A 27,260-nucleotide genomic window follows, 5' to 3' on the forward strand; every position below is an offset into this window, starting at 1 on the left:
AGGCTCGATTGCTTTTAAGGTGACAACATTGTCAATTCCTGATGGTGAATGGAGGTTTCTTTATGCCTTAATAACTAAGATATATGTTTTAATATGTGATCGCAGTTTTCTCAAGCAGGTTGCACTGCTGTTAGTCCTCTGATGAAGCTACTTTTGGGGTTCGTCCTTTCTTGGTCTCGCTGGTGCTGGTTGTGTGGTATCCTTCTTTGTTTAAAAATACTTAACCTCCCTCTCGCTCTGCCACATTTACTTGCCGGATCCCTAAAATTATAGTATGTAGGTCCAGGGTCTGGTCTCGGTCACAGCTTTGGAAGGAATTAAGGAGCTTCCCCCTTTCCCAGCCTTTATAGGACTCAGGCCTGGCAACCAACAACCATTGCAAGTGGTAGGAGAAAGTCACAAGTGCTGCACATAAAAGTATAAAATTATTATTAGAGCTCTGCATAGGAAGACAAGGGAAGGTAAGGTAAGCACCAGCGGGTGCTACCCATCTTGCAAACCTGAATAGGCCAAGTACAGGTTTGCTTTAAGCTGTCAACTCAACATAACAAGATATGAGATTTTTTTTACATGATTTGCACTGAAGAACTGACTGACCTAAACAAAGTTTTTGTTTTCTTGTCCAAGTTGTTCTCTACAATGTAACAGTAGCCTGTGTACTTTGGAGGCTAAACATTTTTTATGTTGACTGATGTTCCAGAAAATTGTATTCAAAATGAGATCTCAGCAATGGTAAGTTGTAGGATATAAGATGGGAGGTTATTCTTTGATTGTGAAAAAAAAAATAAAAATAAAGGGGATGGGATATTATATACACTGTGCAACAGTAAGCTACATTATAAAACATACACAGCAGGTTTTTTTTTTTTTTTTTTTTACACCCCTACATTTTCTAGCGAGCATATCAACCGATTATTATAAAAAAAATAAAAAATAAATGAAAACAAGAGCAGAAACTTATAGGACAAAAAATTGTGCTTATTTCAGCACTTAATTGTTTAATATATTGTTTACTTTAGCAGCTTATGATAATCTTCTTTTAAAGACTCCCTGAGCAAACTGGATACATCAAAAATACCCTCAAAAATCTAGCACTGATACTGCAAATCATGATGTAATAGACATAGCACTGCTCTAAAAAACAAGTTCTTCAGTCATTTGTCTGGCTAAGTTCCAGCCAAACAGAGATCAGCATTTTATTGCAGCCAGAAATCTTCAATACAGAAATAAGGTGCACAGTCCTTTACAATTCAAAGTACAGGAATCACTATGAAGTTATTTGGTCAGGTGGAGGAAAAGATCACTGGAGAGGGGAGATCTTGAGAGGAATCATAATACGAGACTCCATGTTACGGACAAGAGGAACTGTAAAAGATGGCAAAAAATAAATAAACAAACAATCTACTTGACCCAAAGAGTGGCATAAATCACCAACATTTATTGTTTTATAGAATTTTAAAAATTGGATTCAGATAGTGTTTTTACCTGTGTAATACACATTCTCATCCCATCCACGTTTTGACCATGCCGATTTCCTAGTTTCTTCTCTAGACTGTAGATCTTTGTAAGCTGAGAAACAAAAATTTGATAAACTCTATATTACTTATTAAGGCTTAAATAGGCCACACATGGGTCAAATGCCAAGGAGAATCGTGTGAGAAATATTAATTATAATAATAAAATAAAAACACACCACACACGACATGTGCATGAGCGGACCTGGAAAGACAGAAAAGATTTACAGCCACAAATTGTCTTTTCTGTAAAAACATGAGGTGAAATTGAAGGTTTGGTTGGGTAAATTTCGAAATCAATGGTGGCACAAAAGACACACAAGTTATTTTTTTCAAAAGAAAAAATTTGTTTGGAATTCCATCCATGTATGGCCGGCTTTACGCTAACCAAATCACACCTTTGGATGAAAGAGCACAGAGACACCGTTGGACAGCAACATTGTCAGGCTTGGGAAAGTCAAGTCAAGCCAAACTCCAGCTCAACTGTAGTTACAGCAGCAACCATTTTTTAATTTCAGGATAAAGGTTTTACATGAAGAATAGTTGATCATTGTAAGCACCTCTGTCTGTGATAAATGGTTTGTCTCAACCCTCTAAGTGCTACATTGGCAAGAGAGCTTGCTCCATTAAAAACAACAGACTTACTTGATAGATCACTAGATAAAAATAAAAGGAAAGGAAGCCTAAAAAAATAAATAAATTATGAAGCCACCAGGAGTGTGCCACACACAGAGTGCAGGGCCCAGGGAGTGTGCCACGTACAGAGCCTATATAACATTTTTGCCAACCCTGGCAGCTGTTGATAGTAGAAAATAACCTCAAAAAAAAAAAGTACACGTACAAAATCATTTAACAGTACAATTTTGCCTACAGTGTTTTACTAGATTTACCCCAAAGGTGGTGCACCACATATAACTCTCCAATCTGAGAAAAAAATCCTCCAACAGCCTCCCGATTCTCCTGGCGGTACTTTATAGCACGAGCCCTAAAGTGGGTAAAGAGAAAATTATCTGGAATAGTAATTTAGACATGTGTGACTTCTGTAGCAACTAATGACAGACTAACACAAGCAAACATTGCTGTACCCCTCACAGTGTATTAGAACTGTTTACCTAATTAAAGCGGTATTAAACTCAAAACAAAATAATATGCAATATATTGCAGCTTACCAATCATGTGGTTTGGGTCCCCCCCGTTAATGTGGTTTGGGTCCCCCCCGTTTTCACCTGGTGATCTGACCAGTAACACACCACCTGCATTAGAATGCCTACACTCTGGATAAAGGGTTATCTTTGACAGCAGCACCGCGAGTCTGGGGGGAACGGAGTGTCAGATGTACTAGCAATTTTTAAACCTCTAACAAATTAAAGCCAAACTCCAGCTAACAATTTGTAAGCAGTTACAGCAAACAGTGTTTTTCCTTTTGGGATAAAAGGTTTTACATAAACAGATCATTGTATGCACCACTGACAGTGTTAAATGATCTCATTTTCTAATCTCTTTTGAAAAATTGATTTATGGGCTGGATTCACCAGATGAAAGTCTACAACAGATAAAAACAAAATGCACATCTAATTGGTAATCTGCAATATAATAAAATGCTCACTTTTGGGTTTGATACCACTTTAAGGATTTGGGAATCAAATGTGCGTTTTAAATAAACCAATCAATGAACATACTTGTAAAAGTAACATAATCCATAAAAACAATGATGCTTTTTTTTAAAGTAATCACAGCAAATGGAAAAAACACACACACACACACACACACACACACACACACACACACACACACACAATTGCCATGTTACCACCATATAAAAAAGGAAGCACTAAAATGTTCACGGTTTGACCATTATTATTATTATGTTTATGACCACTGCTAAAACCTTTGTGAGATATTGCTGGAGGGGTATTCAAAAATGACCTGCTCTGGGTGTCAAATACATCAAGTACTCTACATTATTTTATCACTAGTACATCTACAACCTAAAAATCATGCCGATTTACTGTGAGCTGTACATAGACCTAATCATGGCAGGTCTTCCCTGAGACATGAGCAGTACTTAAAAAGTTGAGAAAGGCTGCTTTAACCAATTAAAAGAGAAGTCGTTTTTTTATTTTTTTAGATTCATACTTACCTAGCTGGATGCAGCATTGGTACGATGCTGCATCTGTCCCCCAGTGCCTCTACACCGAGAGCCAAGCGATTGAACACCACCGATCACTTGTTTCTCTCTTCTCTGCCCCCTCCTAGCTCAATGGAGCGCTGGGCTGTGGAGGGGGCAGTCTGAGCCGAGTGCCGATCACACGGAGCCTGGACCAACTTCTGTGATGTCAGCAGAGAGCGGACTTCAGCCTGCTCTCTGCTGAAAACTGGTCACAGGAGAGCAAAATTAACTGCACTCCAGTGATCCATAGAAGTACAGCCAAAACAAGCTTTTAAGAGTTACAATGGTTCACCCTCAAATTAAATGAACCAACATTATTTATTTTATTTTTAGAAGTACAAAGTAGTCTTTAGAAAAGCAAATACCCTGTGAGGGAGCATACAAAAAAAAAATTTATATATATATATATATATATATATATATATATATATATATATATATATATATATATATATATATATATATATATATATATATATATATATATAAAAAAAAAAAAACACACACTAAACACTATGTAACTCACCAGTTATTTCCCCATTCAATCATTGTTCCAGGCTAGAAGGTAAGAGAATTACATTAGTGTACGTACGACAATGTTGGCTTAACTGCTCTTGCACACAGATGTAATAATTTACAGATGTTGACAGAAAGATCCTGAGTAAAATGTTCTGTAAAGACCATGCATAAACGCATGCATGCATATACAAAATTCTTATTCATCCTCTCCTAGTTGTCATAACTGCAATAAAAGCATGTATACATACGTGTGTGTAAAAAATGCACTCAAATGTACCGTATATATTTTTGTATTTTATGGCTCTGTTCTCATTGCTGTATACGTCCTCTTGCATACAGGAGGAAAAAAAAAAAAAAAAGCACTTTTTTTACTGAACTGAACACAGGTGAATTGATGTCTATGGAACAATGCACACAGCTGTGTAAAAAATCAGTAACAGTGAGTATAGAGCCAAAAAATGTTTACATGTTAGTGCTGCAATTATGAAAATGTTGTGCATACATTGCAACACTAAAAACTAGAATATCATGAAGAAGAATTAATTTGGTGCCTGAAAAGCATGTTAACCTGTTACAATATTTTGTACAAGTAAAGATCATTTGCTTTAAAATGAAATACTTCACTGGGTATCTCCTTTAAGAGTCTATATACAAGACTAAACCATTTCACCAAGAAATGCAATATGTCATAGCATCACTAATCATAATCATTGATTTATAACCTAAGTGGAACTAATCTCTAAATAAAAAAAAAAAAAAAAAAAAAAAAAGAAGGGCTACATGTTCGGGATTTGCGTCAAAAGAAACATGCAGGTATCCTGTCCTAGCATACTCAGGAGTTGTATCAACAGTAGACAAAGACAGAGTTACTCAGGAGAAGCAACCAATGGTTGGACTTTGAAGGGCAACACAGACAGGAATGGCGAAAAAAATATTTTTTTTGTAATAAAAATTATAACAAATACATAAAATAACAAAAATGAAGGAAAACCATACAAGATGTCAAGTATGAAAAATCTTCCCTGTGCGTCTACGTGTTTCGCCACGAGGATTCTTCAGGAACGACAAGAGAAGATAATAGTGGAAAATAAATTTCACTATCTCAAAGTCATCTGAACCATATAGGCATAGATATATGCATATGTCGGGAACTTTACAGGTAGGGAAATTCCAAAGAAAAACAGAGAAACATATCCACAGAGATATCTCCAAGCTCAAAAAAGCATTAAGTAGTCGTAAAAAATTCTCCCCATAGGAAAAATTATTATTATGAGGGAATGCCTCACATTCAGTATAGAAATACAGATTGGCTCAGGAACAAAAATAGATTGATCAGGGGGCAATCCAGGAGACTCATATGCTCCACAAGTGACTTCAAGTCAAAATCTCAGTTCAGGATCCTGTAGATCATAAGCTATAAGCAGCCTTATGGGGCAATACAGCCCGCACAATATGGCGAATTGAATAGCAATGTTTGCCCCCGGGAGAAAGCCTGAGCTGTACACACATTGTATCAACAGCAGATGCCCAATAGCTAAAAGAGGATACTTGGGAGCACGGAAGTAGTGGCTGCAGAAGGGAGGATAGATCCTGCATTGCACACTTCTTATAGTTAAAGTGCCAAACTGTACTGTGCATACCGTAGCATACAAATAATGACTACTCGTGAGACATTTTAGAGAAAATTTTAATTACTGTGACTGCAGGACAGGATGTGAAAGGGAAATCTCCCCAGCACAACATAAAAACAGGAAAAAAAAATTCAGGAGCTTTAGTGATCCTCTGTTCTGGGGGTCTTGAATTAAAAATTCACCAAGGTCCAGTCAGTAAAATTTTCTTTAGGCAGAGTTCTGAACCTCATGTTTGCACTAAAACACATCACCGTCCCCCTGTACATGAATCTCTTTAGCCCACCCTTTACATCAAACCCCCTCCACATCTTATACCCCTCATTACATCAGTATCCTCAGCCCCCCTTAACATCACAGTCCCCCCCACCCCCTTTACATCAGTGTCCATAGTCCTCCCTTTAAAAAGCAGTCCAACAGTTTACTCAGTTCCCTTTCACATCACAACCCCCCTTTACATTGGAGTGTGCCTTTATAATACAGAACCACTTTATGTCAAAGTGCCCCTCTACATGAGTGTCATTTTCAATGTAAGCCTCCCCTGCACTGTCCTACCTTCGGCAGGGTAGAGGCACTTAGCAGGACGAGTTCTTCCAAATCTCCCTTCCAGCTGCCGCAGTCATCCTCACAGCAGACAGGGGTGGGAGGAACTTACTATGCCCACAAGTTGGGGATTACTCCCATTCTGATCTGTAGCACCTCCTGCCCCCGCCTGCTGCAAGGATGACAGCAGTGTCCAGGAGGTAGTCTCGGGAGAGCTCATACAGTTGATAAGTGGAGGCCACGGTCCAGACAGGACTGTGACTCTGCCCATTTCGAGACCACAGTCTGCCATTTAATAATCCCTGCTCCATTCTATTCAACATTAAAAATGGCTATAGATATACTTTAGCTGTTAAAATCGCTTTATAATCGGTTTACAAAAATAAGCGCCTGCAATAAAACTAGTCTGAGCAGGAGTTTACGTTCCTGGCCCCCATGATTAAGAACAAGTAGAACAAGCAGGAATTCACTTCATATTTACAAAAAAAAAAAAAAAACATTTGATGCATGACTAGTTTTACTTATGCAGTAAAATTAGGTGGGTTTATGAAATATTTTCAGTACAATTTAATCCAAATGTTTAGGCCTCACACCAATTTCCAAGTGGAGATCATAAGCCTCAACATGCTGTGCTCTCTCTGTATGTGGATAAAAGAGTATTACCTTTAACCTGTATGTGCGCAATTCATACACGTTGGGTCCTTTACGAGGTACTGGTTCATTCCAGAAACTGAACTCGAGAAGAAGCTGGTTTCTGCGGGAGAGCAGCATGCGGCTACGCTCCTCGCGGAAAGCCAGGTATTCCTGCAGTAGAAAGGATATGGTGTTGCATTGATATGAATTGCCAAGTATTAGACATGTATTTTCAGGATAATGTGAACTAGGCAGGAAAAAAAGAAAGAAATCCTACAGCAGAATGAGGGGTGAAAAGCTGGAAAGTCTAAAAGAAAATGAAAAGGCACCGTGTTGAATAAGATATAAAGCAGATGTGTTTCTACTAAATTCATACATGAGGATTTTGAGGCTCGGTCATATGTTCATTACCTTGTTATTTCGTAATTTATTCATGCAGTCCATGAGAGCAGGATATCCCCCAGAGAATCTCCATAGATGAACTGAAAAGGGGAAAATCAGCATTTAACCAGAAAATATGCCAGTGCCCACCCAAATTATCTGCACTCACCTGCTTGGTCTTGCTCCCCATACCACGTATTCCAATTACCCACCAAGTCACATGGGTAATCTGGATCCTGGTGCAGCTTGGGTAGGACCTCTTCCCTGCATGGAAAAGAAGAAAGAAGAAGAAAGAAGTTTCAAGTCCTATTCCTTTTTTACAGCAAGGAAATAAAATTAAATTGCGTACATTCTTGTTTCAGTAAAGTAAAAATACATTGTATTTTCACTTTACTGAAACAAAATTATAGATTCTAGACAGACATCTTAAAATGTTGGCAAATGTCAAAACAAATCTACCAGTAGCCGTCTTTGTATATTCTTTATTTAGGGCATATTATTATTATTATTACCGTATTATTAATAACCCACAGGCATTGAAAGATCAAACAGATACTGCAATATATACATAGGCCTATATAAAACATCTGCATATAAAGAGGTGCCATCTTGTACATGGTTTGGCCCCCTACGGTAAAGACACTGCATAACCTGACAAGACATTGAATGCCTCAAGTTTCATAAGTAACTATGTAATTCGAGTGCATCACTTGAGTTGACAAGGGATCAAAAGCCAAAAACCAGCTTGAAAGTCAAACACTCATGAAACTAGAGAAGGGAGAAGTACAGGAAAGATGGGATTCCAGGAAGGGAGGTAGAGAAAAGTAATGAAACAAAGATGGGAAACGGGGGGAGGAGGAACAGTGCAAAGGAGGCAACACCTCACACTCGGGCCCAGCTGGGGCAGACTGACATCTTCTGGAAGTCATATAGGCAGGGCCGCCATCAGGGGGGTACAGGCATTACACCTATAAGGTGCCCGGAGGTCCCCAGGGGCCCGGATGGCAACCCCCTTTTTTTTTTAGATTTTTTTTTTTTAGGGGTCCGGAGGTCCCCAGGGGCCTGGAGGCCCACAGGGCCCCATATGGCAACTCCCCTTTTTTTTATTATTTTTTTATAAAAAAAAAAATATATATTTTTTAATATATTTTTATTTTATTTTTTATTAAAGGGCAATTTTTTTTTATTTTTTTTAGAGGTCCGGAGGTCTCCAGGGGCCCCGGATGGCAACCCCCCCCTTTTTTTTTTTTTTTTTTTAGATTTTTTTTTTTTAGGGGTCCGGAGGTCCCCAGGGGCCTGGAGGCCCACAGGGCCCCATATGGCAACTCCCCTTTTTTTTATTATTTTTTTATAAAAAAAAAAATATATATTTTTTAATATATTTTTATTTTATTTTTTATTAAAGGGCAATTTTTTTTTATTTTTTTTAGAGGTCCGGAGGTCTCCAGGGGCCCCGGATGGCAACCCCCCCTTTTTTTTTTTTTTTTTTTTAGATTTTTTTTTTTTAGGGGTCCGGAGGTCCCCAGGGGCCTGGAGGCCCACAGGGCCCCATATGGCAACTCCCCTTTTTTTTATTATTTTTTTATAAAAAAAAAAAATATATATTTTTTAATATATTTTTATTTTATTTTTTATTAAAGGGCAATTTTTTTTTATTTTTTTTAGAGGTCCGGAGGTCTCCAGGGGCCCCGGATGGCAACCCCCCCTTTTTTTTTTTTTTTTTTTTATAAAAATTAGTATTTTTTCTTTTTTGGGGGGGGGGGGGGGGGGGTGGGGGGGTTACAACCACTTTAAAAAAGGCACACTTTAGATATAAAATATACGCTTGGAAAGCACAAGTGAGCTTTGATAAACATAATTTAAACCCAGAATTGTGAATGGGACCTTTGTATGAACTAATACAATGTGGCAACTTGGCATGGGTATATTACCAAATATGCTAGATTCGACTGAATTTTACACATTATTGCTGTCTACACCAGCATCATGTGAAACTGAGCTCAAAAAGCGAGTGGCAAAAGGTATAGAGAAAATGTAGAGTTTTTACTTGTATATTAATTGTGCCTAAGCAATACCAAATACAGTATGCACCAATAATAGCTCATAGCTGTATATCTGCAGTGTGAGATTTATAGTGCTGCTGCCGCTGACTGCTAGTCTCAGAAGATTTGGAGTGAGATTTGCTGTGCTGCTCATGCCGCGTACACACAATCGTTTTTCAGCATGGAAAAAAAAAAAAAAAAAAAAAAAAGTTTTTCAGCATGTCCAAAAAACGAAGTTTTTTCCAACTTCATCATTAAAAACGATGTTGCCCACACACCATCAATTTTGAAAAATGATGAACAAAGCGCGGTGACGTACAACACGTACGACGGCACTCTGAAGGGGAAGTTCTATTCGCCTTTGGGCTGCTTTTAGCCGATTCCTTGTTAGTAAAAGACGATTCGCGCTTTTTTGTCCGTTACAGCATGATGAATGTGCTTACTCCATTATGAACGGTAGTTTTACCAGAACGAGCGCTCCCGTCTCATAACTTGCTTCTGGGCATGCGCGGGTTTACAACGTCGTTTTTGCCCACACACACGATCATTTTTAACAACACGAAAAACGACATTTTAAAAAACGACGTGTAAAAATGCAGCATGTTCGAATTTTTTTTTTGTCATTTTTCAGAAGCCGAAAAACGATGTGAAACTCACACACGATCATTTTAAATTACGTTTTTAAAAAGTCTTTTTTTTTTTAATGCCAAAAAACGATCGTGTGTACGTGGCTTAAGAGTTTTCCTTGCTGGAAGCTCCAACATAAACAAAAAGCAGAGCCTCTACCAAGATGGCTCCCCCCCCCACATAAAGAAACCATGCAAGGAAAATCAGTAATGGGAAAAGATCAGCAGTAGGAAGGGCACAGGCAACACTGGCGACTAGTCCTTTGTCCTCTGCCTTCTGTTTTTTGGACACGACTGGTCATGCTACTTTGCCATCACAAATCGTGGGACAAGTGGTATAAGTGTAAAAGGTGCCTTAACAGCATTTCATTATACATTTCAGAAAACTACAAGCAGCATTCTTTCATGCAACAACCTTTTAAGTCTAACGCCTTTCATTTAACAGAAGTCAAGGCAAGTGAAATCTTAGAAAATGAGACGCTAAACCTTTTTCAAAGTCAGTTGAACGGTTCCATTGCCGCAAATAGGGTGCGACTTGTCATGTGATTTTTGAACTGTCACCAGTCGCACTGGTGTGAACCAGGGCTCAAAGTCAGGCATAATGACCGGTCCCCGTGCAGTCCCAAAACATTGTTTCTCTATGCGATCATAAAATAAAAATTGTTTTACTTTAAAATAAGCTTATTGGTGTGTTGGCGACAGATCTTATCCACCTTGAGATATTATAAATAGGCACCGATAATGCTCCCTTTCATGCGGTTTGAAAGTTGGGAACAAAAGACTTTCATGGAGGTAATAAATCAAAGAATGTTAAAGTACACAATTCACACACAGACAAATCACATAACTGCAAGGGAAATTAAAATGCTTACGTCAGTTTGTTATAGGCATCCAAGCATTCTGGCTTTACATTATGAACTGAAACAAAAAAAAAAAAAAAAAAGGGATGTGAAAACTAAGGAGGAAGTTCATGCCATTGTTTAAATAAATCATATTGTATTTGCTTTCTAATTTTTTTGCACAATACAACGTATTTTTTTTTTATAATCAATTTAATACAAAATTTCAAAATGTATACAGAATGTGGACAATAAGTAAACAAAAAATATACAAAAGCAAATATCATGACTTAACTTATCACACGTTAATACTACTAAATATTTATTTAAAAGGGGTTGTAAAGGTTTTTTTTTTTTTTAAAATAACATACCATACTTACCTCCACTGTGCAGTTCGTTTTGCACAGAGTGGCCCTGATCCCCAGCGGCTGTATCGGCTCCTCCCCGCAAGAGCGAACCTCCTTCTGGGAAGCGCTCTCCCAAGGGGGTTAGCTTGTGGGCGCGTTCCCGTGTGATACAATGGCGGCCAAAGCCGCCAAGTGTGTCACTCGGCTCTGCGCCCGGCACGCTGCATCATTGATTCGATTGACAGCAGCAGGAGCCAATGGCTGTGCTGCCATCAATCTCCAATGAAGAGCCGCCTCAAGCTGGGGGAAACCATTGCGCCCAAGGAGTTTTGTGGCTCAGGTAAGTAAAACAGGGGGGCTGGGGGACCAGAGAGTGCAAGGTGTTTTTTCACCATAATGCATAGGATGCATTAAGGTGAAAAAACATACAAAGCTTTACAACCCCTTTAAGGAGTGGTAAACCCAATCTTCCTAGGGAATGTCAGATTATCGAAAATGGGGAACTCCAAGTTCATTTAACAAATTTGAGGACCTAAGGGCTGTCTCCTTTTTCTCTCATTCAAAATGTATTTCAATGTGCATAGGTCTTTTTTACAAGCTGGTAAAAGAAGTTGGGTTTCTTACCAGTGAAGGCCAGTACATGTGGTGCAATTTTAATGGCATCCCAGTCTTAGTTTGTAGGGATCAATATTGAGTTGGCCAACCCTTTGCAGCTCCAACAACTTCAACTCTTCTGGGAAGGCTGTCCACAAGGTTTAAGATTGTGTCTATGGGAAGGTTTGGCCATTCTTCCAGAAACACATTTGTGAGGTCAGGCACTGATGTGGACAAGAAGGCCTAGCTCTAAGTCCCTGCTCCAATTCATCCCAAAGTGTTCCATCGGGCTGAGATCAAAACTCTATGGAGGCCAGTCAAGTTCCTCCACCCCTAACTTGCTCATCTATGTCTTTATTGATCCTGCTTTGTGCACTGATCCAAAACATTTGGTGGAGGGGGGGGGGGGGGGAGGAGAGGAGGTGACTATGGTGTGGGGTTGTTTTTCAGGGGTAGGGCTCGGCCAGTGAAGGGAACTCTTAATGCATCAGCATACCAAGACATTTTGGAAAATGTCACGCTCCCAACTTTGTAGGAACAGTTTGGGCATGGCCTCTTCCTGTTCCAACATGACTGCTTCAAGGTTTGATGTGTGCATTCAGAATGCCTTAGTTTTAAGCGAGTAGTTATTTGATTTACTGTTGCCTTTTTATCATCTCAAACCAGTCTGACCATTCTCCTCTGACCTCTCATATCAACAAGGCATTTCTGTCCACACAACTGCTGCGCACTGGATATTTTCTCATTTTCAGACCACTCTCTAAACCCTAGAGATGGTTGTGCGTGAAAATCCCAGTAGATCAGCAGTTTTTGAAATACTTGGACCAGCCCGTCAGGCACCAACAACCATGCCACATTCATTCACTTAAATCCCCTTTCTTCCCTATTCTGATGCTTGTTTTGTATTTCAGAAAGTCGTCTTTACCATGTCTAGATGCCTAAATGCGGCGTAAATGAGTTGCTGCCATGTGATTGGCCGATTAGCAATTTGTGTTACCAAGCAATTGAACAGGTGTACCTAATAAAGTGGCCAACGAGTGTATATCTCCATGGGGCACTATCCATTTCTAGAACACATCCTGCCGAGAAAAACAAACAAACAAACAAACACACACACACACACACACACACACACACACACACACACACACACACACACACACACACACACACACACACACACACACACACACACACACACACACACACACACACACACACACACACACACACAGTTTGGACCTCATGTCCCAACTCTAGCAGCTTATAAATTTGAACTAAATGGGACCCAAGTTATTCTCTATTTGATAAAGATTTCCCCAATATATTTTACTTCTAGTATTTCAAGAAAAAAAAGTATTATGGCCATCTTTTCTTTAGAAAATGTTGAAATTGCCACCGCAACAGTGAGTATCAGAGTGCTATAATCTCTTGCAAATTAGGTGGAGTAACCCACAGATATAATGCGGCCCCCTGAAGATTATTTCTCCTCAGTTCAACCTACTGTTTGCTTGTAACATGAAATGGCAACATTTCAAATGTATCCACACAGCCTTCTTCAAATAGAAGGCATTTGCATGTGTCAATTATCTCACACACAAAAAATAAATAAAAAGTGTATTTCTCATGTTGGAGCAGTAGGCAGTGTGTTAAATTCCAAGCAAGTGTAAACAAGCCATAAGAAGCAGCCCTCATTGATGCCTCAATCTGTCAGAACAAAAATCAAAAACAGACAAAACATTTACTTCCAACATCAACAAAACATTACATAGAGAGGGAACTGAGTGGCATTCTAGGCAATTCCTGGAAATGGAGTTACCAAGGTATCTTCCAGGATGGCATACACGAGAGGATAAGCAAGGGTGTGAAAACCACATGAAAACTAGAAACCATAGCCTAGGAGGTGGAAGGTCACCAGGCTAGAAGATGTGTAACAGGACAATGCACACGCTGCTCTAAAATGTAAGCTTAAAAGGAGTTAAAGTTAAATAAAGCTTCAATTTTTTTATTTATTTTTTAAATAACAAACATGTTATACTTACCTCCACTGTACAGCTCGTTTTGCACAGAGTGGCCCTAATCCACGTCTTCTGGGGTCCGACGGCGGTTGTTTCGGCTCCTCCCTGCTTCTGGTAACCCCCCCCCCCAGGAAGCGCTCTCCCAAGGAGGTTACCTTGTGGGCACGCTTCCAAGTCCTGTATCCGGTGTCCATAGCCGCCGACTACAGGACTCGGCCCCGCCCCCCCGGCCAACACGTCACTGTAGTTGATTGACAGCAGCACGAGGCAATGGCTGCGCTGCTATAAATCTATTCAATGAAGAGCCGAGAAGACCGGGCTGAGAAGAGCCGAGAAGCAAGCGCGTTCTCAACATGGGACTTGCAAGGGCTCAGGGGTCAGTAAGTAGCTGGTGTTTTTTCACCTTAATGTATAGGATGCATTAAGGTGAAAAAACATGAAGGTTTACAACTCCTTTAATACACTGCAAAAAATAGCAGAGGAACATCTGACTACTCAAAAACTCAAAGATATTGAAAATGTATTAACTTTCAGCTATCCCTGGTCACCTCTCCCCCTTTAATTTTGTAAAGAGATTAGTTGGGATGAATTTAAGAAACTACCTCCTCACAAGGTATAGTTTGAAGGCCTTACTAAAGCTGGCCATAGACAAATTTGCTGAACCGGCCAAGGTTCAAACCATGTATGGGCAAGTCTGTCAACCAGCCTGTTGTATTTTTTTTTTTTATGCGATTATAGCTGCTAGCAGTAATCACGAGTTCTTCTGGCGGGGAATGCTTCTCTCTCCCCCAACTAGAAGAACACAATGGCTCCACAGGAGGTATTCCCTCATCAACACTGACTGTTGATGAGGGGGAATCAAGTCATTTTCTTTCCTTCAACTAGTGGTGATGACTGCAAAGAGGAACCGACGAGTAGGTTGTAACTTCCGGTTCTGCCTCTTTGCTTACCTGGCCATTAGACGCCAGGAAAGCAGCCGTTCAAACTGATCTACATTTGATCAGTATTGGAGGCCAGAGGAGAAATTTGAGGACCGTTCATGGCCCATGCTGCCACAAGGGCCAAAGAGGGAAAAGCCCGTCCCACCGTTCTTACACACACACACACACACACACACACATTACTCAAGCATGCATATGTAAACAGTGATTGCATCACACGTGATGCATTGTTGTGAATGTCAGAGCGAGAGCAAGAATTCTAGCACCATTCTAAACTGGTAACCTGTAAAAAGGCGTTAAAGCGTCGCCTATGGAGATTTTTTTTTTTTCCTATGGAGATTTTTAAGAACCATAGTTTGCCATCATTCTAAGGGTGGATGCAATTTTAAACCACGTTAAGACTGCCCACCACACATGCTGCAGCTTATGGCTCTATTGCGCAAAATTACATACCTGTACGTTGTTTAGTGTAATAGATGCAGGATGCACGGCGGCCGCGGTCACGCCTTGGAGAGATTCCCAGTGATCAGAAACAGCGATCTCTCTACTCCTAGTCAGTCCATCTCCCTGACAGTTAGAAAGCACCTTCCTAGGGAACACTTAACCCTTTGTTCACCCCTAGTATTAGCCCCTTCCCTGCCAGTGCCATTTATACAGTGAATAGTGCATTTTTAGAGATTCCTTAAATCTTTCCCCTATTTTGTAGACACTATAACTTTTCGCAAATCAATATACGCATATTGGGATTTTTTTTCTACCAAAAATCCATAGACTACATATTGGCCTAAACTGAAGATTTTTTTTTTACTGGATATGTATTATAGAAAAAAAAATAAAAAATTACATTATATATAATAGATTTTTTCCAAAATGTACGCTTTGTTTATAGTGCATGGGACATCAATTTTACTTGGATACAGCGTTGCACATCTGTCGGTTAAAGCAACGCAGTGCCGTGTCGCAAAAAATGGTCTGGTCAATAAAGGGGTAAATCCTTCCAGGGCTGAAGTGGTTAAAGCATTAAAAAAATATATATATATATATAATTATTATTATTAATAAGCATTATATCGTGTTTGTGCGCAATAAAAAAACATTAGTGCACCCACCCCCCCTCCAAAAAAATAAAAATAAAACTAGTCTTGGTAGGTTTGCAGTTGTGCCATACTCTTTCCATTTTCGGATGATGGCTTGAACAGTGCTCCAAGAGATGTTCAAAACTAGAGATTTTTTATTTTTATTATTTCTGGCCTGTCTGGCATGTTCCTTGGCCTTCATAATGCTGTTTATTCACTAAAGGTTCTCTAACAAACCTCTGAGGGCTTCACAGAACAGCTGTATTTATACTGAGGATAAATTACACACAGGTGGAATATTTACTAAATGACTTCTGAATGCAATAGGTTCAACTAGATTTTAGTTAGGGGTATCAGAGTAAATGGGCTGAATACAAAACGAACACCACACTTTCAGTTATTTACTTGTTACAATTTAAAAAAAAAAAAAAAAACATTTTTAAAACCATTTATCATTTTTCTTCCACTTCACAATCATGTGCCACTTAGTATTGGTCTATCACATAAAATACACTTACGTTATTGGTTGCAACATGACAAAATGTGGAAAATTTCAAGGAATATGAATACTTTTTCAAGGCACAGTACGTGCCCTATTATGTATCTGGTGGGAAAGGTGTGGAATGCTGTCCAACTTCTACTGGGTGTTAGGAATCTATACATCTCCCTGTGGCCATATGACTCTCCTGGAGTTGTTAAGCTTGCGGTATACCCTCAGGCCGTCCTAAAGTCATCTGACCAATCTGAAACTGTTTGGACTCCAATAATAAATCCTTTTATCAATATTGACAGCTATACCCAGCCTTGTAAGCCCAGGATAAAATTGAAGCTGTCAAAAGGTGACCCCTACCCCGATACTTGACATTTTAGTCCATGTAACTAACATCTGTATACAAATCTACTTACTAAATATGTGAAGGAGTTCCCCCAATGAAGTAAATATCAGTGGGAGCAGAATTTAGGCACTATTTTGGATGAACAAAGAGAAGAAATTGGTAATATATTACCCGAAATGTCTCAGTCACAGTCTGGAAGATTGACCCAACTGTTAATTCTAGATGGGACATATCATACAGTACATCTAGGTCTCGATTTAATATTAAGCTACTAACTCATCCAAACTGTATTAAGTGTGGGAAAGACGGAGCAGATCTCATTCATCTCTCTCAATGTGATGTCCAAAACATTTCTGCTACTGGCACAAAGTTGTCTCTACACCAAATACAGTATTAGAGTATAAACTCCCTTAAAGTTATACTTGGGTATTCTGATACATCCACTTTGTACCAATACACTACTGATGTAATTAGTGAAGCAATCTTTAGTGCCTGTAAACAATTTTAGAAATTGGATTACCTTATTCCCTCCCACAATAGAAGAAAGGATGTATTGCAACTCTCAAAACCAATTGTTGGAAAGGCTGATATACACTGATAAGGACTGCCCACTGAATGATATTTTGGAAACTCTGGTCTCGTGGATTGATAATTTTATGGATATGTGCCCTCTCCTAATTCCCAGCACAACTATGGCTCATTCTGATTACTGGCATACCTCTGTATGCCAGCTTAAAAAAATCTCTTGATTATCACCAGTTTCCAAATCTGGCAACTGTCGGTTATTCTTCAAGAATGTGTTACTGCCATAGCAGTAGGCTCCTAAAGCGACAGTCCTAAGAACTACTGGAATTTGTTGCATGTGTTGGTAATGCACACTGGTGCAAATGCTTGATTGAATTAGGCGCTGGTAGTACTTAAGGGAACTACTGCCAGAAAAGTATACGGTGACTGATATTTTTCTGCACTGGATAAATGCCAGTCACAACAAGGGCCTGCCCTGTTTACATCACACAACACAAACGGTGTGTTTTCCTGCGGCACATTGGATGGCTAATGGGTTTATTCGCAATAGCACCAAGGACTGCTGCTCATCTGAAAAGCAATCAATGCTCAGATCCCTTTTCAGAAGCATTTGACAGGCGGTAAAGGAGGCTATATGTCGCCTCACCACCTGTTTTAATCCCGTAAATGCATCATCACCACACTGCAACTGCATTTTTTTTTTAATTGCACCGCACCAAAACACCCCACGTTTGCCAACATGTGGGGTACTAATAAGGAATTAAATGGCATCCCTAAAGAGCAGAGCATTTGTCTGTGTGTCAGGAACGAGCACAATTGTGCATGCGTTCCACGACACAGTAACAAAACACTGCTTTACTCCTATGTTATACTACCATCTATGTCTGAAGGTAGAATAGGGTGATAAAAACCAGCACCCCTAAAAATAAGTTTATATAATAGGAATACAGATATGCTTTTCCATGTCCTGCCTCCACAAAGCAGAAATTAGGATCTAACAGTTTCCATATTAAATCCAATGCAGACGCAACCATCACCTTGGCCCTCCCTTTCACAGTTGGGGGGGGGGGGGGGGGTTGTCACTGTCTTTAAAGCACTGACAAGCTCCTCTAGAAAGTGTCAAAGAAAATACCCAGCCAGTTAGCCTACTATATTCCTCACAACGGATCCACCCACCTTATAAAAGTACAATAACCCAAAATGTATGCAGACAGGCTCAGAAAGGAGGGTTAAGCAATTTCCTTGGGGTCCACAGCCTCAACAAGCACCATTATGGAGGGATGTACAGAAGGTGGCCCTGCAGGCTGTTCAGAGCACCGCAAAACAAACTCCTCTAGGTCATGCCAATTTCCAGCATAGTGTGGCCATGCAGTTTGGAGCTTACTTAAGGCCAGCACTGCTGGAGTACAATACTGGTTGTGTCTGAAAAGACAACAGTCCTACACCTGGCAAATAGTACAAGGGTGGGGAGAAGTGTAGATGCCAAGACCCAAGTGTGGAAACGGTCAGGCATTATCAATCTATCAAAGAGGCAAGTTTCAGGTTTTAGATAATGGAGAGATTTAACAAGCGAATGTCACCCCTTCCATCAGCCTCGGTAGCAGCAGACAAAGTCTGTACTTCCGCTGGAACACAGTGTCACTTACTCTATGTAGCCAATGCTACTACAGACCATTACATCACACATAGTGGCCGCATCAATCTAGTTTTGGCCCAAATGACCTATAAAAGCCCAACTCTGGAAACTTAAAAAAAATATATATATTATACCTCAGGAGGCGTGCCTGAACATGGCAGTCTGAGGACACAGACTGCCCAAGCGCCAAGACTGCTGCTGCATACCTGGGTTCTGTGCAATCTCCCACTGCTCTCTGCACTAGATTGGCTTCTAGGTGCCCACTGCCACAGCAAAAGACTCTGCAATTCCCCCTTCTTCATCCGCTGATTGTATGGTAGGACAGCCTCCTTACTGCATACCTTCCCAGCGGCCACCTTCAGCTGCAGCCACCAATCTAACAGGGCTCCCTGTTGTATTCAGGGAGGATTGCCCCCTCAGCCCTAGTCAGCCATCCCCAGTTCCTGGAGCCACCTCCTCCACACAGGCTCCCTGCTGTCTTATTTCCTTCAGAGATGTTGGCCATTTTGCTCTCTCTTCGCACCAAACGGCATATGGAAGAGATTGAACCACATCTGCCTACAACAGGATGATCTTGAAACTCGCCATAGGCAGAACAAGATTAAAAAAAAAAAAAGTTTTTGCCTATAGATTTGTATGTACTCTTACTGCTTCCTCACACACCCAATGGGCTAGTTGGGCTTGATCGTTATTTTTCCCTTGTGGAGTATTTCTTTTGTTACATTTTCTATTTCAGTATTTACAATGTACTTTTTTTCCCTGATATTGTACGGATTTGTCTCAATGCCTTTTGTTTTGTATTTTTCTTGTAACTTTGTTATAAGCAAGTCTAAATAAAAAGATTAAAAATAACAAATGATGCCTTGCAGGTGGGCTGCATTTACACTGCAAGGGTTAACCACTTAAAAGGATAGTTCACCTTTACAAAAAAACTGCCTTTGCATGCAAGGGTTGTTTGTAGATTAAACAAACTGTGCAGCTCTGACTAAAGTTGAAAAAAGCCCTTGCTATAGGTGTAGGCCATTTACATACCTTATGAAGCCTGACTGGAATACTCCCAGGACGTTGCCAAGTAAGGCCTTTGTCATCACTGCTCACCTCCACCATCAAGGGAGCAAGCCATTTCTCAGATTCAAACCACTTCAAACATGCTCTCTCTCTCTCTCTCTCTCAGCTGATGCAGTAGCTCTGAGCTCAGCATTTAAGAACTCACTCCTGTGATGGTGGAGGTGAGCAGCAACGACCAGGCCTCACTTGGCAACGTCCTGGGAGTATTCCAGTCAGGCTTTATAAGGTATGTAAGGGCCCTTTCACACTGGTGCGTTTTTGCCGCGTTTTCGCGGTAAAAATTGCGCTATTAGAAAGCTCCACATGCCCCTCTCCATTGAAATGAATTAAAAACGCGGTAAAAACGTGTTAAAAATCGCAGTGTTTTACCGCGATTTTAACGCTCCGTTTTTACAGCGGTTTTTAATTCATTTTAATGGAGGGGGCATGGGGAGCGTTTTAATAGCGCTATTTTTACCGCGAAAACGCGGCAAAAATGCACCAGTGTGAAAGGGCCCTAAATGGCCTACACCTATAGCAAGGGCTTTTTTCAGTTTTTGTCAGAGCTCTGCAGTTTGTGTTATACAATGCTTTAATCGTTTTCACAGGTTACAACTTTATATCTACAGATAAGGTCTAGTGCTAGAATTACTGCCCATGATCTGACATTCGCAGCAATACCTTATGTGTGGGACGTTCGCTGTTTGCGTGCATGTGGGACCGACGCATGCATTTGCCTTAGCACACTAGCACAGGGGCGTTTTTAAAAAAAAAAAATAAAAAAAAAAAAAAAAAAAAAAATCACATTTAGTGCCGTCATATGGAATGTAAACATCCTTGTGACAGCAATAGGGACATGACAGGTACTCTTTATGGTGAAATCTCGGGTTAATAAGATCCAAAATCCCTCCTTTGCACTTGAAAGTATTCAAAACGGCAAGATTGGCGTCTTCGAATATTTTTGATTTTGCCAGGTTACCATAGCTGAGACCCGATCATAGCCAGTTTTGGCTTTGTATGTGCCTCCATTCAGCCAGCGGACATGCCAGCAGCTCGGGCCTCCCGGTGGGACGAGTGAGCAAGAGCCGTGGAAGGCAGCAGGAGGGGCGTCCCCAGCAGCCCCTCCTGCTGCTGCTTGTAATAGCAAAATGGTACGGGGGGGGGGTTCCTGCAGCTGGCATCATCCAGGTATTGTAAAGTGGTTAATATAGTTTATTTATTTTTTATTTAGTGGAGAGAAGAAAATCCTTTATTTACCCGATCCTCTGCTTCCCTGGCAAATTGAGCTCCTCCACACTCTGGTGGTAGACTATCCATCGACGTCATCATGTCTAGTCCAGGGATATGGACTGGGGCATGGGGAGATGTGGGTGAGTATTACTCATTTTATTTTCCACCCTAGACATAAGCAAGCCCCACTGCAAGGGATAGTTTTTTTTTATTGTCTGGAGTTAAATAAAACTAGCAAAAACACCTTAGAAAAAGGCTTACTTACACTGAAGTTTGTACAGTCCACTGGTCTCCTTCTTAGAAAGCAAAGTTGAATGTGCATCTTTGCGAGGATCCACTTTCCGCACAAACAGTGAGCGAAGCCAGCTGCTTTCACGGTTATCAGAGGAGTACCTAACATTGGGATAAAGAAAACATTGAAAATAAAAAAAAGGGGCCAAAGAAACGAAAAAAAAAAAAAATCAGCTAAACATCAGACAACAATGGCAGAAGTTGCCCAAAGGGTGGCGGTAAAGAGCTGAAAAACCATGTGGTTTGGTGAAAGTTGGCTGAAAATTTATGCAGAACAAGTTCATTGGCAACGCCCTTTGGACCAAAATCCGTGGAAAAGTTGGGTGGAAATCCGATCGTACAAAAGTATTTAATCATTACAGAAAATAAATTCTACTGGAAACCAATCCCTCTGAAAATGTGTACTTTCCTGTAACTTAAGCATGCCTCAGACCATAGTGATGTAGCAATACATACGCAAAAAACAAAGTGGTAAAAGCCATATGTCAACGGTAAGCAGGACTGCTACTGATGACCATTACATTAAGGGAGGTTCACCCTAAAAACAATGTTCTATAATTACATTGTGTTCACTCTTGACATTGACAGTACGCCGATTTTTTTTATTTTTTTTGCCGTACATACCGCTGTATCGCTATTTTCTCTGCCGGCTTCCGGGTAGTGGCTCCCTCGGGAGTGGGCGTTCCTATGCACAGGCTAAGTGATTGACGTGATGACAAAAGCTTCCCCCCGGTGCATAAGGCGCGTCACGAGTTGCCGAAAGAAGCCGAACTGCGAGTCGGCGCTATACAGCGCCTGCGCACCGACGTTCGGCAACTCGTGACGCGCCTTATGCGCCGGGGGGAAGCTTTTGTCATCACGTCAATCACTTAGCCTGTGCATAGGAATGCCCACTCCCGCGGGAGCCACTACCCGGAAGCCAGCGGGGAAAATAGCGATACAGCGGTATGTACGGCAAAAAAAAAAAAACATGAGCGTACTGTCAATGTCGAGTGAGCACAATGTAATGTTAGAAAATAGTTTTTAGGGTGAACCTCCGCTTTAAAACCATTTTACACTCCATCTGATCCAAAATAACATTTTTTTTTGTTAATTCAACCAATTCTATTACCATCACTGAAGACAAATGAACAAATTAGATGCGGTATTGAAAAGCAGCTGAGAAATGACAGTGATTATGGTGAATTCAGCAATGTGATTATAAGTGAACATTTGTAAGTAATTAGGAAGGTTTCTTCTGTCTGTGAATGGAGGATATTTATACACAGCTCTATTGAAGAATAGATGTGAACCTGTGCATGAGAGTCTGGCTGCTCTAAAACCATGATGTGATTAGGGAGAATATGCAAGACTATTATTGGAAGGAGTTATTTGCTGAGTAGAGCAGCGACAAGAAAGGAGCTATACTTTTCAGTTGTGCAGAATGAGGGTAGCAGATGACCAACGTATGCGTTCGTCTTTGCATGCGAGCAAGGGGGCGGGGGGGGGGAATGGGATGCGGGCGCTTTCATTTTTATTAATTTATTGGTGGGACACTGTTACACTGACAGATGTTTATGTGCACTTGTACACTATTACAGATGTTGATCATCCACCAACAGATGTTGAAGTTGCAATGGAACAGAGCTGCGGTGGCTCAACGCGATTGCCACTGCGCTGACAAGCCATTCACCTCTGCAGCTAGGGGTTCGGATCCTGGTCTCGGCTACATGTGAATTGAGTTTGGTGGTCTCAGCCCGGCTCCCGGTGGGTGTGCTATGCGAGGTAAGCCTGCGCTTAGTACGCCCACCCCCCTCCCACAAAAAACACCACACTTACACGCACTCGAAATTGGGTTAACATGCACGCACTTTGACCACGCGGTCTTTAAAAAAAAGAGAGGTGAAGGACTAACGGGGCAGGTTGAGCGGGAAAATCCTCTCACTCCCTTATAGGGAGTCCCTCTGCCCCGTTGGGCTTCAAAGCGGAGCAGGTAGGGCGGGCTGTGTGGGAGGACCCCCTCACACACCCGCCATTGCCACCCGTGGCATGGAGAAAGGTGGCAGATTGCCTCTGGGGGAGGCCTGCCTACTCCCAACTCCTGCAGTCCGGCTCCTCTCTCTCGAGTACACGCACAAAATACACAAGAAAAAAAAAAAAATCTAACTCTATATTAAAAAAAATAAAAATTAAAAAAAAAATTAAAAAGTTGCAATGGAACACTATTGCAGATGTGGATGTGTGTACTGGTGCACTGACAGATGTTGATTGGAAAAGGGAATAGCCACTCCAGGTGGGAACCCAAACGAACATCCACCGCTGCAGACAACTCAGGTGCAGGCAATGCACTTAGCAAAGCAGGAACAAAAATTGTCTGACGCGTTTCGCTCTGAAACTAGTGCTTAGTCATAGCTGTTGATTGGACACTGGTACAGATGTTTATGAGACAGGGAGTGCACCGTGTGGGGATGGCTGCAGTCTGTGTGACAGCTCTCTGTGTAAAATCATCAATTACATCAGAGTGACAGGCTGCAGCATCCTCCGCACCAAGCATTACCGATACAGAGACACGTCTCGGTTTACATTGTGTGAAGGCTGTGATTGGGACACAGCCATCACATGTTCAGGAGCGCCAATCACAGTGCCCATGTCCCAATCTGTGATGGGCTGTATCCAAAGATCACAGGATCGCGCAGCTGCATGTGGGCACCCGTTCTGAGCGACGTATGGGAAGCTCCCATCAAACCATTTATATACATTGCCTGGGTGGGAAGCAGTTAATCCCTCACGCTTACAGAACCATGCAATGCCTTCACCTCTCACATTAGGCAAGATATGGCACAGAAAGTAGAAGGCCAGTTGAACCTAGAGAGCAATCAATTCAAGGCACAGAGAAGTATTTGCTTATTATAAAGGATAAGTTCACCTTCCCCACACAACAGCAGATGGGGGATCCTTTCCCCACATCCACTGTCACAATTTAAACTCTGCAGGGCTCCTCTCACACAGCCGTGTTATGATAAAACGACAAGTACTATCTTCCACCGCATCAGATGGCGTGTAGTTCTCGATGATCTGTGAGGACTCTGATAAGCACCCTCATAGTTCATTACTTTTCATGCACTTCAGTAACTGTCTGCAAGGGAGGTGAATGGGCAGATAGCTGTACTGAGTGTCTGCAGGAGACGGACACTGCTAGACCCAGGAAGAGATGACCAGCTCGCAGATTATGCAGCCTCCTGCAAGGTATTTACAAAATAAATACAAATTTCTGAAATTTAGGTGAAGGGGGAGGAAGGGAGTAAATGAAAAATTGGTGAAAAGAAAATTGAAAGTCTTCTTTATCTGCAGCAGAGATAAATCAAGTCTGCTCCCCTACCAGACAGGGCTGTGCGGTAGAGCTGTGATCTCAGGAATATATGAACAGGAGAAACAAATCTGGGGAGGTAAAACAGCTTCCTTTAATGTGTTTAAATCGTTGTTATACCTGTTTGTTTAGAATACAGCGGTCATGTTTAGGCAACACAGGGTCAGGAAGACCTAGTGTCACTTTCTGAACATAGGTTTGCTTTAAAGCGGAGGTTCACCCATACCTTGCACATTTTCCCCTTAGCTTCATGCTCGTTTTGTCTAGGGGAATCGGCTATTTGTTTTAAAAAATGATCCGTACTTACCCGTTTACGAGATGCATCTTCTCCGCCACTTCCGGGTATGGGCTGCGGGAATGGGCGTTCCTTCTTGATTGACAGTCTTCCGAGAGGCTTCCGACGGTCGCATCCATCGCGTCACGATTTTCCGAAAGAAGCCGAACGTCGGTGCGCAGGCGCAGTATAGAGCCGCACCGACGTTCGGCTTCTTTCGGCTACGAGTGACGCGATGGATGCGACCGTCGGAAGCCTCTCGGAAGACTGTCAATCAAGAAGGAACGCCCGCTCCCGAAGACCCATACCCGGAAGCGACAGAAGAAGATGCATCTCGAAAACGGGTAAGTACTGATCATATTTTAAAACAAATAGCCAATTCCCCTAGACAAAACGAGCAGGAAGCTAAGGAAAAAAAAAAAAAAAAAAAAAAAAAGAATTGGTTGAACTCCCGCTTTAACTGCGTGATGAAAGAGTGAAAGGTTAATCGTTCTCAGTCCATGAAACAAACACAACCTTTACCCTCCTCATGCCCAAGGCACCACAGTCCTGAGATGGGACAAGTGACAGGGACGTGACGATGTGCACAAACAGGTGGAACAAACCAGCACACTAAACAAAATAGGTTACATGGCAAGTATATAAAATACAAGGAAAAGACAAGGAAAAGCAAAAAAAAAAAAAAGGTGTGTGTATATATATATATATATATATACACACACACACACACAATCCATAAGATGTTGGTACTGAAAAAAAAAAAAAAATATATATATATATTGCAGTGTTTACAAACATAGAGTACAAATGTGCCTGTGCACAGCTGTTGCAGGTGACAAAGGTTCCATGAAGCCTCCTGATAGTGAATACACACCCCCTTCCACACATTGCAATGCAGTGCACCCTATTTGAAGTGGATGGGAATAAGCTCTCCTCCCTAGGAGGATACAATGCATGTTATTAGTAGAACCCTCTGCAGTCCCCTCTTACCCGCACGTCAGTTCGGCCACACATCCTCCTCTCAGCCCAGGACATTGTCTCAGAGCCGGAATCATAGATACTCTTGTCAGCATGTTTCCAGTGTCACATGAAAGATGGGATTTCAGGTGGCTCTCTCCGTGCGTGCGCGCTCCCGTAGCCCCGCGCCTGTGCACAGTTTTCCCAGCGCGCCCCCGTGCGGTGGTTTGGTCTGTTGTGTGTGTGTGTAGAGGAGGGTGCCTACCGAAGTGTTTGGAAGTAGATTTGGGTTGGGATTTTGTTATGTCCTTCAAATATATAGTCAGGGTTGATTTGCGTTTCTGTAATGTGCTGAAGAATGCATAATTTACTTTGACTCACTTTGATTTACTTTATTTAAAAATGTACTTTGACGTTTTACAAATACATAGTATACACTATTTTACCAAAAGTATTGGGACACCTGCCTTTACACACATGGGGCTAGATTCAGAAAGATGCGCGCATCTTTCTGCGGGCGTAACGTATCTCTGATATGTTACGCCACTGTAACTTTGGGCGCAAGTTCTGTATTCAGAAAGAACTTGCGCCCTTAGTTACGGCGGCGTAACATATGTGTGGCGGCGTAAGCCCGCCTAATTCAAATGGGGATGTTGGGGGCGTTTTTTTTTTAAATTTCACTTGACCCCGCGTTTTTGACATTTTTTTTTTAACGGCGCATGCGCCGTCCGTAAAATATCCCAGTGTGCATTGCTCCAAATTACGCCGCAAGGACGTATTGGATTCGACGTGAACGTAAATGACGTACAGCCGTATTCGCAAACGACTTACGCAAACGACGTAAAAAATTCAAAACTCGGCGCGGGAAAGACGGCCATACTTAACATTAGTTACGCCCCATATAGCAGGGGTAACTATACGCCGAAAAAAGCCTAACGTAAACGATGTAAAAAAATGCGCCGGCGGGACGTACGTTTCTGAATTGGCGTATCTAGCACATTTGCATATTCCTCGCGTAACTATACGGCGCCACCTAGCGGCCAGCGTGAATATGCAGCCTAAGATACGACGGTGTAAGACACTTACACCAGTCGGATCTTAGGGAAATCTATGCGTAACTGATTCTCTGAATCAGGCGCATAGATACGACCGCCCGCACTCAGAGATCCGACGGCGTATCAGGAGATACGCCGTCGTATCTTGTTTCTGAATCCGGCTAAGTGAACTTTAACCACTTCAGCCAAGAA

At 41.4% G+C, this 27,260-nt stretch overlaps 1 protein-coding gene across 1 annotated transcript; it reads right to left on the reverse strand.

The window, feature by feature from the left end:
- Nucleotides 1-961: 961 nt before the first annotated feature.
- NIPSNAP1 (nipsnap homolog 1) lies at nucleotides 962-26,212 on the reverse strand. Its single transcript, XM_040351956.1, has 10 exons — nucleotides 26,047-26,212; nucleotides 21,411-21,538; nucleotides 10,929-10,974; nucleotides 7,558-7,652; nucleotides 7,419-7,489; nucleotides 7,038-7,178; nucleotides 4,211-4,242; nucleotides 2,405-2,499; nucleotides 1,486-1,569; nucleotides 962-1,365 (listed from the first exon to the last, which is right to left on the reverse strand). Exons 1-10 carry the CDS (start codon nucleotides 26,127-26,129, stop codon nucleotides 1,301-1,303), a joined length of 840 nt encoding a protein of 279 aa, XP_040207890.1. The 5' UTR covers nucleotides 26,130-26,212; the 3' UTR covers nucleotides 962-1,300.
- Nucleotides 26,213-27,260: the final 1,048 nt, after the last annotated feature.

This window comes from Rana temporaria, chromosome 1 (assembly GCF_905171775.1).
Source record: "Rana temporaria chromosome 1, aRanTem1.1, whole genome shotgun sequence".
Taxonomy (NCBI): Eukaryota; Metazoa; Chordata; class Amphibia; order Anura; family Ranidae; genus Rana; species Rana temporaria.